General features: G+C 46.4%; 1 protein-coding gene across 4 annotated transcripts in view; it reads left to right on the forward strand.

Annotated features, from left to right (window-relative positions):
* The window catches only part of CTIF (cap binding complex dependent translation initiation factor), a 954573-nt gene that overhangs the window by 905580 nt on the left and 36378 nt on the right, over positions 1 to 12615 (forward strand). For all 4 annotated transcript variants that reach the window (XM_078674783.1, XM_078674781.1, XM_078674780.1 and 1 more), the window contains one exon: positions 11456 to 11509. In XM_078674783.1, coding sequence (XP_078530909.1) covers positions 11456 to 11509 — 54 coding nt within the window. The remainder of the gene's footprint in view (positions 1 to 11455; positions 11510 to 12615) is intronic.

Below are 12615 nucleotides of genomic sequence, written 5' to 3' on the forward strand. Positions count from 1 at the left end.
TTAATCTTTTTACTCCCTTTGGCCAATTATCACCCTTTCTTGGTTTCTTTGCTTGGACTACACTTGCATCTTCTTCATCTAGTTCACAAGTTCTTTTGTTTGCCCCTTTTTCTGACTGGGTCTCTTCTTTTTCTTTGTATTCTTCTTGTTCTTCTATAACTTCCCTTTCAACTGTAAATTCACTTTCTTTGGGCTCAAGTATGTTTTCATCTGTTTCAGTTTCAAATGAAAGTTCACTCTCCTCTGGCTCAGGTATATTTTCCCTTGTCTCTTGTTCTGCTGTATGTTAACTTTTTCTTGTACTGTTATATTTTCACCTGTCTCCGGTTCAGTTGGAGATTCACTTTCCTCTGAATCATCAGTGAACTCTCTCTTATTTTTGTTCTACAACAGTCTTTTGAACCCCAGAACTTCCTGTCTACCCAGCTCGACTTGTGCTGGGCTGTTCACCATCCGTTGGCTCGTTAGAATCTGTCACTCTAGATTCATCAGCTTCAGACACTGACCTTTGATTTTGTTTCTTTTGTAGTGGCCCTCTCGGTCTTTCAAGTGGATCTAGGGTTCTTTTGGTATGGCTCGTGTGAATCCAATCAGGCAAGCCAGCACACTTAACTTCCGTTGTCATCACCAGGACAATTTGATACGGTCCGTACCACCTGGGGTCTAAACACGTTTTTCTTACATGTTTCTTGACATAGACCCACTCCCCTGGACTCAGATCATGAGATTGATTCTGATGTAGTGTGGTGGCGTCATCTCCAACCTGGTGAGACACAGAACGTACCAGTTCAGCCAATCCTCTGCAATAGCCGAGCACCAGATCGTCAGATATATTGATTTGTTTGCTGGTACATATGCCCGTCTCATTCCCTTTAGGATTTCATGGGGACACAATCCAGTCTTTTTGTCAGAAATGCTTCTTAGACTCATCAGCGCAAGCGGTAAAGCGTCAGGCCATTTCCGTGATGTGGATGCACACACTTTCCCTAACCTAGATTTTATAGTGCTGTTAATCTGCTCAACCACTCAGAGTGCTTCCGGTCGATAGGCACAATGCAGCTTTTGTTCAATTTTGAATGCTTCACAAGTCAGTTTATTGCCTCATTATTAAAATGGGTTCCTCTATCTGACTTCAAAGTGACTGGAATTCCAAATCTTGGTATTTGTTATCTCAAAAGCAGTTCGGCCACAGTGAGACTATCACTTCTCCTCATGGGGTAGGCTTCCACCCAACGTGAGAATGTACAAACAATGACCAATACATATTTTAGTCCATTGCAAGGTGGAAGCTTGATAAAATCAAGCTGGAGTCTGGTAAAGGGGTCTCCTGCTCTCCCAATTGTTCCCCAACTTAAAACTGTCTTTCTCCCTGGATTCTGTTGCTGGCAAACAATGCATCTTTGGAATAGGCTCTCTTCAATGACTCTGAACTTTGGATTGTACCATGTCTGTCTGAAGGGTCTGATCATGGCGTCTTTTCCAATATGCGCATGTCCATGGTACATCCCGGCCATATGGGAAAGCAAAGAGTCTTGCAGAACTGGTCTTCCATCATGATATACCCATAAGTCATCTTCTGCTCTTTATGTACAGCCTGTAAGTCTCTGTCTTTCTTTTTCCCTATTATCTGTCTCATCCTGCATTTGCTTCAATTTGTCCCAGGTCTCAAACATAGTGGCAGTTACAGACATAAGATGGCATTCGGTATTATGTCTTTCAGTTGATCTGTTCAAAGCAATTGTATCTTGGGCACAGAATCGTGCAATTTGGTCCGCATATCTGTTGCCGCTTGTCACCAGATCACTCCCTGACTGATGGGCAGCACATTTGACTACTGCAATTCTTTTAGGCAACTGTAATGCTTCCAATAATTCTTTCACTAATTTTCCATTACGTATCAGTGAACCTGAAGAAGTCATGAACCCCCTCTGCATCCATAGCTGGCCAAAATCATGGACTATGCCATATCCATATCTACTGTCGGTGTAAATTGTTACTTATAGACCATTTGCCTTTTTACAAGCTCTAATCAGCGCAGCCAGCTCAGCTATCTGGGCGGAGTTTACTCCTTTCAGACAGGAGGCTTCAATGACTCCTTCCAGGGTGCAAACAGCATAAGCAGACATTAATTCTCCTCTTCCATTCCTCAAGCACGACCCATCTACAAACAACTCACAATCTGGATCCTCCAAAGGATCTTCTCCAATGTCGAGCCTAGGCTTAGTGTATAACTCAGTCACGTCCAAACAATCATGGTCTGCTTTTTCCTCTACTTCCTCACAACAAGAATTGGGCAACAATGTTGCTGGGTTTAATGTAGTACACCTGATCACTGTCACGTTTTCCGCACCTAGAATCACTCTTTCATATTTAGTCAGCCAACTAGAAGTGAGGTACTGAGTTCTAGTTTGTGTCAAAAGGATTTCAACAGAATGTGGCACATACATCTTAACTGGATAACTCATCACAGTCGACTCACTCTGTTCCAGACTCATGCAAGTAGCAGCTACTGCTTTCAAACATCCAGGTAATGCTGTTGCTACTGTATCCAGAGTAGCAGAAAAATATGCTGTTGGACGTCGAGCCATTCCATGTTTCTGGGTTAGGACTGAGAGTGCACACCCATCTCTTTCACAGCAGTACAATGCAAATTTTTTAGTTTAATCCGGAATTCCCAGAGCAGGTGCTCTACAGAGACTGTTTCTCAATTGTATGAAAGTATTCACACCCTCCTCATCCAAAACAATCGGATCCTTTACATCTTTTCTGGTCAATTTCTGTAGAGGTTTAGCAATCAGTGAAAAACCACATATCCACTGACGACAATAACCAACCATTCCCAAAAACATGCGTACTTCCTTCTGAGTACCGGGTGGTTTCATCTGTTTTATTACGCTGATTCTTTCTTGGGTCAATTTTCCGATTCCCTTTTCAATTTTATGTCCAAGTTATTGTACTTCTTGCTTACAAAATTGCAATTTTGCTGGGGACACCTTGTGTCCTCCTTCTACTAAATGGTTCAATAGAGCAATGGTATCTGTTGCACATGCCTCTTGTGTCTTTGATGCCATCAATAATAGGTCATCAGTGTATTGAACCAAAACTGAGTTACTTGGCAATATTAAAGTCTTCAGACATTTTTTTAAGATTTGGTTAAAGACTGAGGGGCTTTCAGTGTACCCTTGAGGGACTCGGCACCATGCCAAAACACGGTTTCCAAACGTGAAAGCGAACAAATACTGGCTATCTGGGTGTAAAGGGATCGAGAAAATCACACAAATCAATCACTGTGTACCATTCTGCATTGCAGGGAATTTGGTAAAGAATTACTGCTGGGTTTGGTACTATTGGACAGCAAGGTTCTACAATTTTATTTATTTTGCGCAAATCCTGTACTTTCCATTTGGCTTTTTGATACATATGATAGGTAAATTACAAGGACTGCTCATTATTTCTTTTAGGATTACTTATTCAATCATTTGGTTAATTACTGATGCAATTCCTGCCATCACATCTAAACTTATTTTGTATTGACCTCTGACCCTGCTCACAGGCAGGTCGCTCCCACGCTGCTGCACGGCTCTGCCTGCATTGTTTTTGCCTAATCTTATATTTTTCCCCTGTGCCTAATTTGCTTTCTTGCCCAGACTTGTTTTTATTCCCCTGTGTCTGTACATGTTTTCTTGCCTAAACTTGTTTTTTCCTTCCTGTGCCCAGTTCTCCCGCAGCCCCCGCCCGTTTTTCCTGCCGCTGCGTCCCTGCGGCCCCGCCCACTGCAATCCCATTTGCCGCCCTGCTCCCAGCTGCTCCTCCCTACCACATCTCCTCATATGGAGGCCGTGCAGCGGGCACGCCGCAGGCGCGCCTAAGGCAAGCCTGTCTGCGCCTGTACCACGCCCAGCGCCAGGGCCCCTGGACCCCGCTAACGCCACGACACCCGACACCGCTATAATGGCAGAACCCTCCACGCACTCAACACCGGACGATCACACACCTGCTTCCTGGCCGCCCCGAAGTTTACCCACGGAGCTTTCACCTGCCGGAACTGCAGCTTCACAAGCATCTGCCCCACCATGCTGCCGGCCAGGAAAGAACCCAACCACCTCAGATGCATCCTTCTCAACACCCGCTCCCCCCAAAACCCACCGTTGAACTCTGGGACCTACTCGACTCAACCTCCCCAGACGTCGCCTTCCTGACGGAGACCTGGCTGAACCCCACCTTGGCACCCGACATAGCCATAGCCGTCCCGGAAGGCTACAAGATCACCCGCAGGGACCGCACCAACTGAGCAGGAGGAGGAATTGTTATCGTCCACAGGAACATTCAGTCTCGACCAACACCGACAACATCCTCAGCACCGCCGAACACCTGCACGTCCAGATCCACACCGGCCCGTACACCACCCTCAGAGGAACCCTCATCTACAGACACCCCGGACCCTGACCACAGTTCGGCAACTCCATCGCCGACTTCGTCAGCAGACACGCCCTCGCCTCCATGGACTACATCCTCCTCGGGGACCTGAACTTCCACCTCGAGAACAACAACACCACCCTGATCGACAACCTAGCTAACCTCGGACTCAGACAACTCGTCACAACACCCACCCACTCCGCCGGTCACATGCTTGACCCCATCTTCTCCGCAAGCCCCCACGTCTCCTTCAACCACACCACCGGACTCCACTGGACCGACCATCGCAGCATCCACTTCACCTTCAAGAAACCCACCACGCACCACCGCACCCAACAGATTTCTCGCCGCTGCTGGAGCAAAGTCACTCGAAGACCAGCTAACCACCACCCTCGGCCAGCGCCCACCCGCCGACCCTGACACTGCCGCCCGCAACCTCAGATAGTGGATCAACGACTGCGCCAACACTGTCGCCCAGATCAAGAAACCCTCCAACAGACACACCAACAAGAAAGCCAGCTGGTTCACTGAAGACCTCCGGGGATCCAAGCAAACCTGCCGAAAGCTGGAGAAGATCTGGTTCCGTGAACGAACACCGGATAGCCATGCAGCCCACAAGAACGCCACCCATAGACACCATCACCTCATCAGATCCGCCAAAAGAGCCTCCTTTAAAGACCGCCTAGACAACAACGCACACAACAGCAAAGAGCTCTTCAACATTGTGAAGGAACTCTCCAACCTCGGCTCCAACACCAACGACGTCCCACCGTCGCAAGACCTGTGCGACTCGCTGGCCACCTTCTTCCACCGCAAGATCACAGACATCCACGACAGCTTCAACGCCATGACCGGCCCGACAACCACTGAGACCTCCGCCCCCACGACTACCATCTGCACCAACCGCCTGCTCTCCTGGACCAACATCAACAATGACGACACCATCAAGATCATGAACACCTTCCATTCCGGATCTCCGTCAGACCCATGCCCACACCACATCTTCAACAAAGCCAGTACATCCATCACTCCCCATCTCCGGAAAGTCATCAAAACCTCCTTCCAGAGAGCAACCTTCCTGGAGAGCTGGAAGCACGCCCAGATCAACGCCTTACTCAAGAAAGCCAAGGTGGACCCCAAGGACCTAAAGAACTTCCGGCCCATCTCCCTGCTCCCGTTCCCGGCAAAGGTCATGGAGAAGACCGTCCGCGAACTGACATGCTACCTCGAGGAGAACAACATCCTGGACCCTCCCCAGTCCGGGTTCTGCAGCAACCACAGCACCGAGACTACCCTCATCGCTGCCACCGATGACATCAAGTCCCTGCTGGACAACGGAGAAATGGCGGCCCTCATCCTCCTGGACCTGTCATCCCCCTTCGACACGGTCTGTCACCACACACTACGAACACGCCTCCACAACGCTGGGATCCAAGAGAAGGCCCTCGACTGGACCAGCTCCTTCCTCTCCGGCAGAACACAGAGCGTCCACCTTTCCCCCTTCCGCTCCAAAGCCACCGAGATCATCTGCGGCGTACTCCAGGGCTCATCCCAACTCTGTTTAATATCTACATGGCACCGCTCGCCCACGTCGCCCGTCGGCACAACCTCAACATCATCTAAGCCGATGACACCCAGCAGATCCTCTCCCTCACCGTGAACCCCCACACCGCCAAAACCAACCTTCAAGAAGGAATGAAGGCCGTCGCTGAATGGATGAGGAACAGCCTACTGAAGCTGAATTCGGATAAGACGGAGGTCCTCATCCTCGGATCCACCCCTTCGGCCTGGGACGACTCCTGGTGGCCGCTCCAACACCCACCGACTACGCACGCAACCTCGGGGGCATCTTCGACTCCACCCTCTCCATGACTAAACAGGTCAACGCTGTCTCCTCCTCCTGCTTTAACACTCTCCGCAGGATCTACAAGTGGATCCCCACTGAAACGAGAAGAACGGTCACCCAGGCCCTCGTCAGCAGCAGGTTGGACTATGGAAACGCCCTCTACGCAGGAGCCTCGGCCAAACTCCTGAGACGGCTCCAACGCATCCAGAACGCCTCTGCACGCCTGATCCTCGACATCCCCCGCCGGAGCCACATCACACCCCACCTAAGAGACCTGCACTGGCTCCCGGTCAACAAGAGGATAACCTTCAAGGTCCTCACCCATGCACACACAAGTCACTCCACAACACCGGACCAACGTACCTCAACAGACGACTCAGCTTCTACACTCCCACCCGCCAGCTCCGCTCCGCCGACCTCGCCACAGTCCCCCGCTTCCGAAGAGCGACCTCCGGCGGCAGATCGTTCTCCCACCTCGTCTCCAAGACCGGGAACACCCTCCCTATCCGCCTACGACAGACCCAAGACCTTCTGGCCTTCAGAAAACTCCTCAAGACCTGGCTTTTCGAGCAGTAGAAGCATTCCCCACCCCAGCGCCTTGAGACCCTCACGGGTGAGTAGTGCGCTTTACAAATGATATGATTGATTGATTGATTGAGGTGTATTTGGATACACAGCACCCCTTTTTACTGTTACCTTTATCGGATCTACCTTGTTCATTAAACCAATTTCTTTTCCTGTAAAATCTCACACATCTAAATTTACCATACCTTTTAATTCATCAGGCAGATTGTCTTCAGTGAGAAGTGAAAACAATTCATCCACTTCTGTTCCCTGTTTAGCTAACATCATCTTAAACTCCACATCTTCATCTGGGGTCTGAAATGCAATTCCATCTGGGGTACAATAGATGGTGCAGTTCATCTTGCACAGCAAATGTCTTCCCAAGAGATTCACCGGGCTTGAGTCACATACTACAAACCGATGCATATCTTTGAAGTTTCCAATATGAACTTCAATTGGATTCGTAACTGGTGTTCTAATATCTTTATTAGAGACACCTACAACTTGGATAGTTTCTGCCGAGAGGGGTAGGTTTGGAATTTCTGCTGCTCTCATAGTAGAATGGGTAGCACCAGTGTCCACTAAGAATGTAATATCATTCCCTTCCACCAACAAATGGACCTGACTGATCTACCGCCAAAGAGGAGCCAAGTACGCACCAGTGTCCACTAACAATGTAATATCATTCCCTTCCACCAACAAATGGACATGACTGATCTACCGCCAAAGAGGAGCCAAGTACGCACTCCTCCTCCCCCCTCAGAATCTGAATCAACTTAATTACACTACATCCAATACTGCTGACTCAAACTTTGATTCTTACCAAGCGGGTCTCCTCCTTAATATCCGGTGTTCACATTGTACCTTTACATATGAGCATTCACATTACTTTGTAGGGGAGCTTGCAGTACCTGTAACTGTTGAGGAACTATCTGCTGCTGTTGTTGCTTATTTACACCCAACTCATTCTGCATCTGTGGAATTAAATTTTGATTTCCCTCATTATTCTTTTTGTTTGATCGACACTCGTTCCTCCAATGTCCAAACCTTCCGCACGCATGACAAGGAACTTTTTCATAGCTTCTTCTTTATTCATCTTACCCCTTCCTTTACGTCCACTGTAATTCTGTCCATTCTCATTCTGTCCATTTTATGTGATTTCTTTACCACGCTCTTCTGCCTATTTCCAGCAGATTCCTTCCTGGGATTTCCTCAGGTATCTCCGTACCATGAGTGCTAGACAACATAGAACATGACACTATCCTTCATGTTAAAACATATAATCAATAATCATCACCAAACTAATCCATAATTAAACCGTCCTCTGCTACAAAAAGTAACGGATCCGGCGACAACAATACCCATCGATCCGGTATCAATACACAACAAATCACTGCATTGGCCCATACACCCTAAACATTCGTTCAAATAATTCAGACTCTTGATAGGGTTAATAAATACATTTTATCCAAGATTTCAATGTAAATGTAATGCATCAGGCCACAGTTACAGAAATAAACACCAAATCTCATGGAATGACCGTTTAATACATAGATCTTGACACAAACTCTCAACGACATTGTGCAATGAAGGAGTGGATAGAGTAACCCCTTTAGAGCTTGTAAACAAACCTCCCCAGTGCTGCGCTGTCCATTATCCAGTGCTGAACTGGACGTCCAACGGTCGTGCGCAGCACTGGGGAGGTAGTGGCCGTGACGACCGTTGGCCGACGGCAGCAATTAAGGGGGTAAGAGACATAAGGGTTCAACAAAATTGATTATGCCAAACAAAATATAATACCTAACAGAAAGTTAGACGAAGAGACATTAGATTCATCTAAAGAAATACGTAATCATTCATTGTTGATGGAGTGGATAGATGGAGATACAAAAGGTACAAGTTCAAATACATTAATTCAAAAATGTGAAGGACATCTAACCTATATACGAACCTAATAGACGGAAGGGAAATTTGGGAAACCACCCGCTGATCCCAAGGAATGACCAAGATTCCCAAAGGGATAGTCAGGAAGATGTGAAGGACCTGATCAGGTACAGGGTAATGGGAACAGCTAGGCCTCTCAAGAAACCGAAGGATAGCGGGAATCTTCCCCTCCTCTCTCTCTAGCAGTACCCCAACAACAAAATCTCCTACCGACTAACCCCGCCCCTAAAGTCCCTAAATATATAGTCTAAATTGACATGTCGATCCCTAAAAATGTTGCATTTACTCTCAAACTTGTACGCTGGTTGGTGGGCTGGGGAAGTGGTCACCGGTATGATTCTGCAATTTATTCACTATTCATTTTGTACACAAACTTTCCCAGGGTCTGGTTCATAACTGTATTAAAATGTTCATGTACTTGCAACAATTTATATTATTTTATTAAGAGAACACAGTTCTTTCGCTGGAGCGTCTCCGGTCTCACGCTCCTGTACAGTAATTGGCAGGCAATGCATTCACTGGCCTTCACTTCTTTATGTCATCTTCTGCACACAGCGTCTCTTACTCTCCATCATGGCAGAACAAACTCGCTCCTAGCAATCCCCCTTCGGCTAAGTTTAATAAAATGGTGACTTCTCTCAGCACACTAAAGTGGATAGAAATTAACATTGATTAAATATGTGATAGTAAAACCATCACTGTTTACCTCCCATCGTTCTGTACTTCCGTTAAAGTTACCTTGCATCGGCATAATGCAAGCAAGCAGCATCAACTATTAATTTAGAAGCAAGAATGTGACATGTAATACTGAAGCCCTTGCGGCCTACTAATGCATTTCTTCGTTTCTTCAAAAACAAAATCGTTATTACAATACAATGTGATCACGGGTTAATTTAAAATATGTGCAAAACAATTCCCCTGTGTTTGTGGGTGCATGTTAGTTTTATCTTCATCTACTTACTGTTAGTATGTATTATGGGGATACATGATCCGAGCAGGTTTCATTTTTGTGAAACCCTGCTCCATCAATTGCAACTGGGCTCACTTTAGACATTTAATAGATACTTTCTCAGAAAGGGGCAGCTGATTAGACACTCTGAAGCACTGCCCTTTGGTAGATGGTAAAGGAAAGGGGTGGGACGGAAGATTCTGTTGTGCAAGACGAATAGGACCCAATAGAAGAGGCCAAGCCTTTTGTTTACCTTGATCACACTTATAGTTGGGATGATGACAGCCAGGTGCAAAAACCTCATGTCTCTTTATAGTGAAGGAAAAGCCAACCAACTTTCTAAAGGCATATACAAATGTTTATAATCTGTCCCGAATCTGGTCTGTGCATAGAGCAACAGTGGGAAATGGCCCTGAAGTAGACAAAACTGGCTTTTTTTATTATTGACCTAGTTTTAAACTAAGTAAAACTACACCAAAGCATAATCAGCCTGAAACTACTCTACAACTGTTCTACTATTCACCTGTCCTTTCAGTGGAAGCATCAATTCATGTTTCTATTGCGTTGTTCCAATACTAAACCACATTTTACAACTAAAAAATGATGGAAGGGAATCTAAGTAAAAGCTAAGTTGCCCATTCCCTTCAAATACTTCCCTTTTGTCTAGACCCCTCATGCCCATTCCCTTGACCATTGTCCATTGTCCAAATGACTATAGTTTTACCTCCTTTTGGGTAATTATAGACCCCCTTTTGCCGCAAGAAAAATCTGGTTTACCTCAGTGGTTGCGCTCTTTAGTTGAGAAAATAGTAATACCATTGGCAGTGAACCACTTAATTTAGTCCTCAAAACATGTCCTACTTAGAACCCATGTTTAGACTGTATAACTTTCATAGATAGAATTCCTCGATTTAAAAACATAAAATCTGTTCTCTCTTAGACTTATGCATCTGTTCTTCAGTTCCTCCAAAACCTCCTTGATGAGCATACTGGGGTAGGCACCATACCATAGTCCGCACCCACCCTATACATAGGCGCAAACAGAGAAAGTAAACACATGCTGCTCTTTCAACCTTTTGTTTCTACGGAAGGCGAAGAAATTAATGCCTAATTATAAATGGCCTTCTCTCTCGAAACAGTTTCCCTAAAGTAAGCCATTGCTCTTTTGATAGGATCCTTCAACACAGTGAATAGATTAGTTACTGGTACCCAGTCATCCCACCTCATCACACTCCTGCTCCCCAAGTTACATGGACTTTCTCAGAAAGGTAGATGTTATTTTAGGCTGACCTGGACAGCACATGAATGAATACACACGATGGCCCCAGTTACCATTCAAGCAATTTCCCCCAAATCATTACTCAAAATATCACTCCCAAAGAAAGGAGAGACACAATTTGAATTATGTTTACCAAGGACAGCTCCGAAGGACCCCCGTCCCTGCAGACACTTGGCTCATCCAAGAATCATTTGTTAAAAATATTGAAGTTCCTCTTATGTCAGTTCCTTCCAGACCACTATCACAAACGAGTGATGCAATCCCCGCATTGTAATGTCTGCCTTGCTGTCCGAAACCTAAGAACATTATCGAACCAAATATCTGGGAGTGGGGTTTGATGTTTTAAGACAATGTAGTAAATAACATCACATGACAGTAGTATATGATCCGTCTTTCACTGCTCGTGAACTAGAGTATTGGCTTTTGTTAATGTTTGCCTTTGTTTCCTGATCCACAGTTGTTGCAGTCGCAGGATGTGAAAGAGGATGCAGTCATTTGCTGTTCGATGGAGGTATGGAATCTCCGTTCTAGCATATACTTAAGATTTGTTGCTTTACAGTGCAAAAGAACAATGCAACAGAATGCCCTAATGCAGAGGGATGTGTGACGGTACATCGCAAACCGTAACAACGCATGGTTGTCAACGATCCTGCGATGTAAAAGTCGCGGTGCGATGGCACCGCGATGTATTGACATCGATATAATGGGTGTTTCCCGTACACTCCCCTGATGGAGCTGAATTAAGCCATATGGATCAACAAAATTACTATTTGTGACTATCAAAATATACCACTCGTGCTGGTCAATACTACTGTTCGACTGTCTTCAAATGTGTCCCTAGAACTGTTCAAATATGCCTTGTGGCTCCCGTCACGTACGTACCAGTCAGTTTTTACCAGCGGCTCAGCTCAATGGTGTAGCTCAGATATGTGCTGGATGCATCCTCGATATGGCCTGTGGCTCTGCAGTAATGCGCATCTTTTGCTCATCAAGTGTCTCCTTTGGTGTAGTTCAAAATATTGCATGCAGCTGTTCACATATCTTCCAATCACAGTTAGGCTGTCATGTTGTTGGTGCTGCTGTTGACACTTCCCCTTGGTCTGCATGTGCAGTAGCTCTAACCTACTGGGGCTAAAGTCATGCTGAACCTGTGGGCCAGGAGAAGGTGTAAGAGCTTCAGCATGGGGCTTCCAGCCTTCGCCCCATGCTACATTGACCATTACTGCACTCCAGTTATTGGGGTTTAGTGCAGGCCACAAAGCACCACTCACATCCAGGCTGCCGTCCCGTCAAGGAGAGCTTTTCCTTGGGTTTGTGGGCAGGACACTGGTCAGGCTACGGATACAGACATAGCTCCTAATGAGGGTGCGGCAGCAGTGGTAGGCCTAGCCCCATCAGCGCTCACTTTGCAGCAGCTTGGGCTGGCTGTACATCTGTTTAATTAAGTCAGCCGGCTTCAAACCTCCCCCACAAGAAATATCCTGGCAGGGACGTAGGCCAAACCTACGCCTGTCTACGAATAGCACATTGATCCCCTCACCACTTGCTTGTGCTTGTTGGACGTCTTACTAGTCGATCCTCTGCATGGGGAAACACCCATTATATCGATGTCAATAC

The sequence above is a fragment of the Lissotriton helveticus genome, chromosome 2_1 (genome assembly GCF_964261635.1).
Source record: "Lissotriton helveticus chromosome 2_1, aLisHel1.1, whole genome shotgun sequence".
NCBI classification, from domain to species: Eukaryota; Metazoa; Chordata; class Amphibia; order Caudata; family Salamandridae; genus Lissotriton; species Lissotriton helveticus.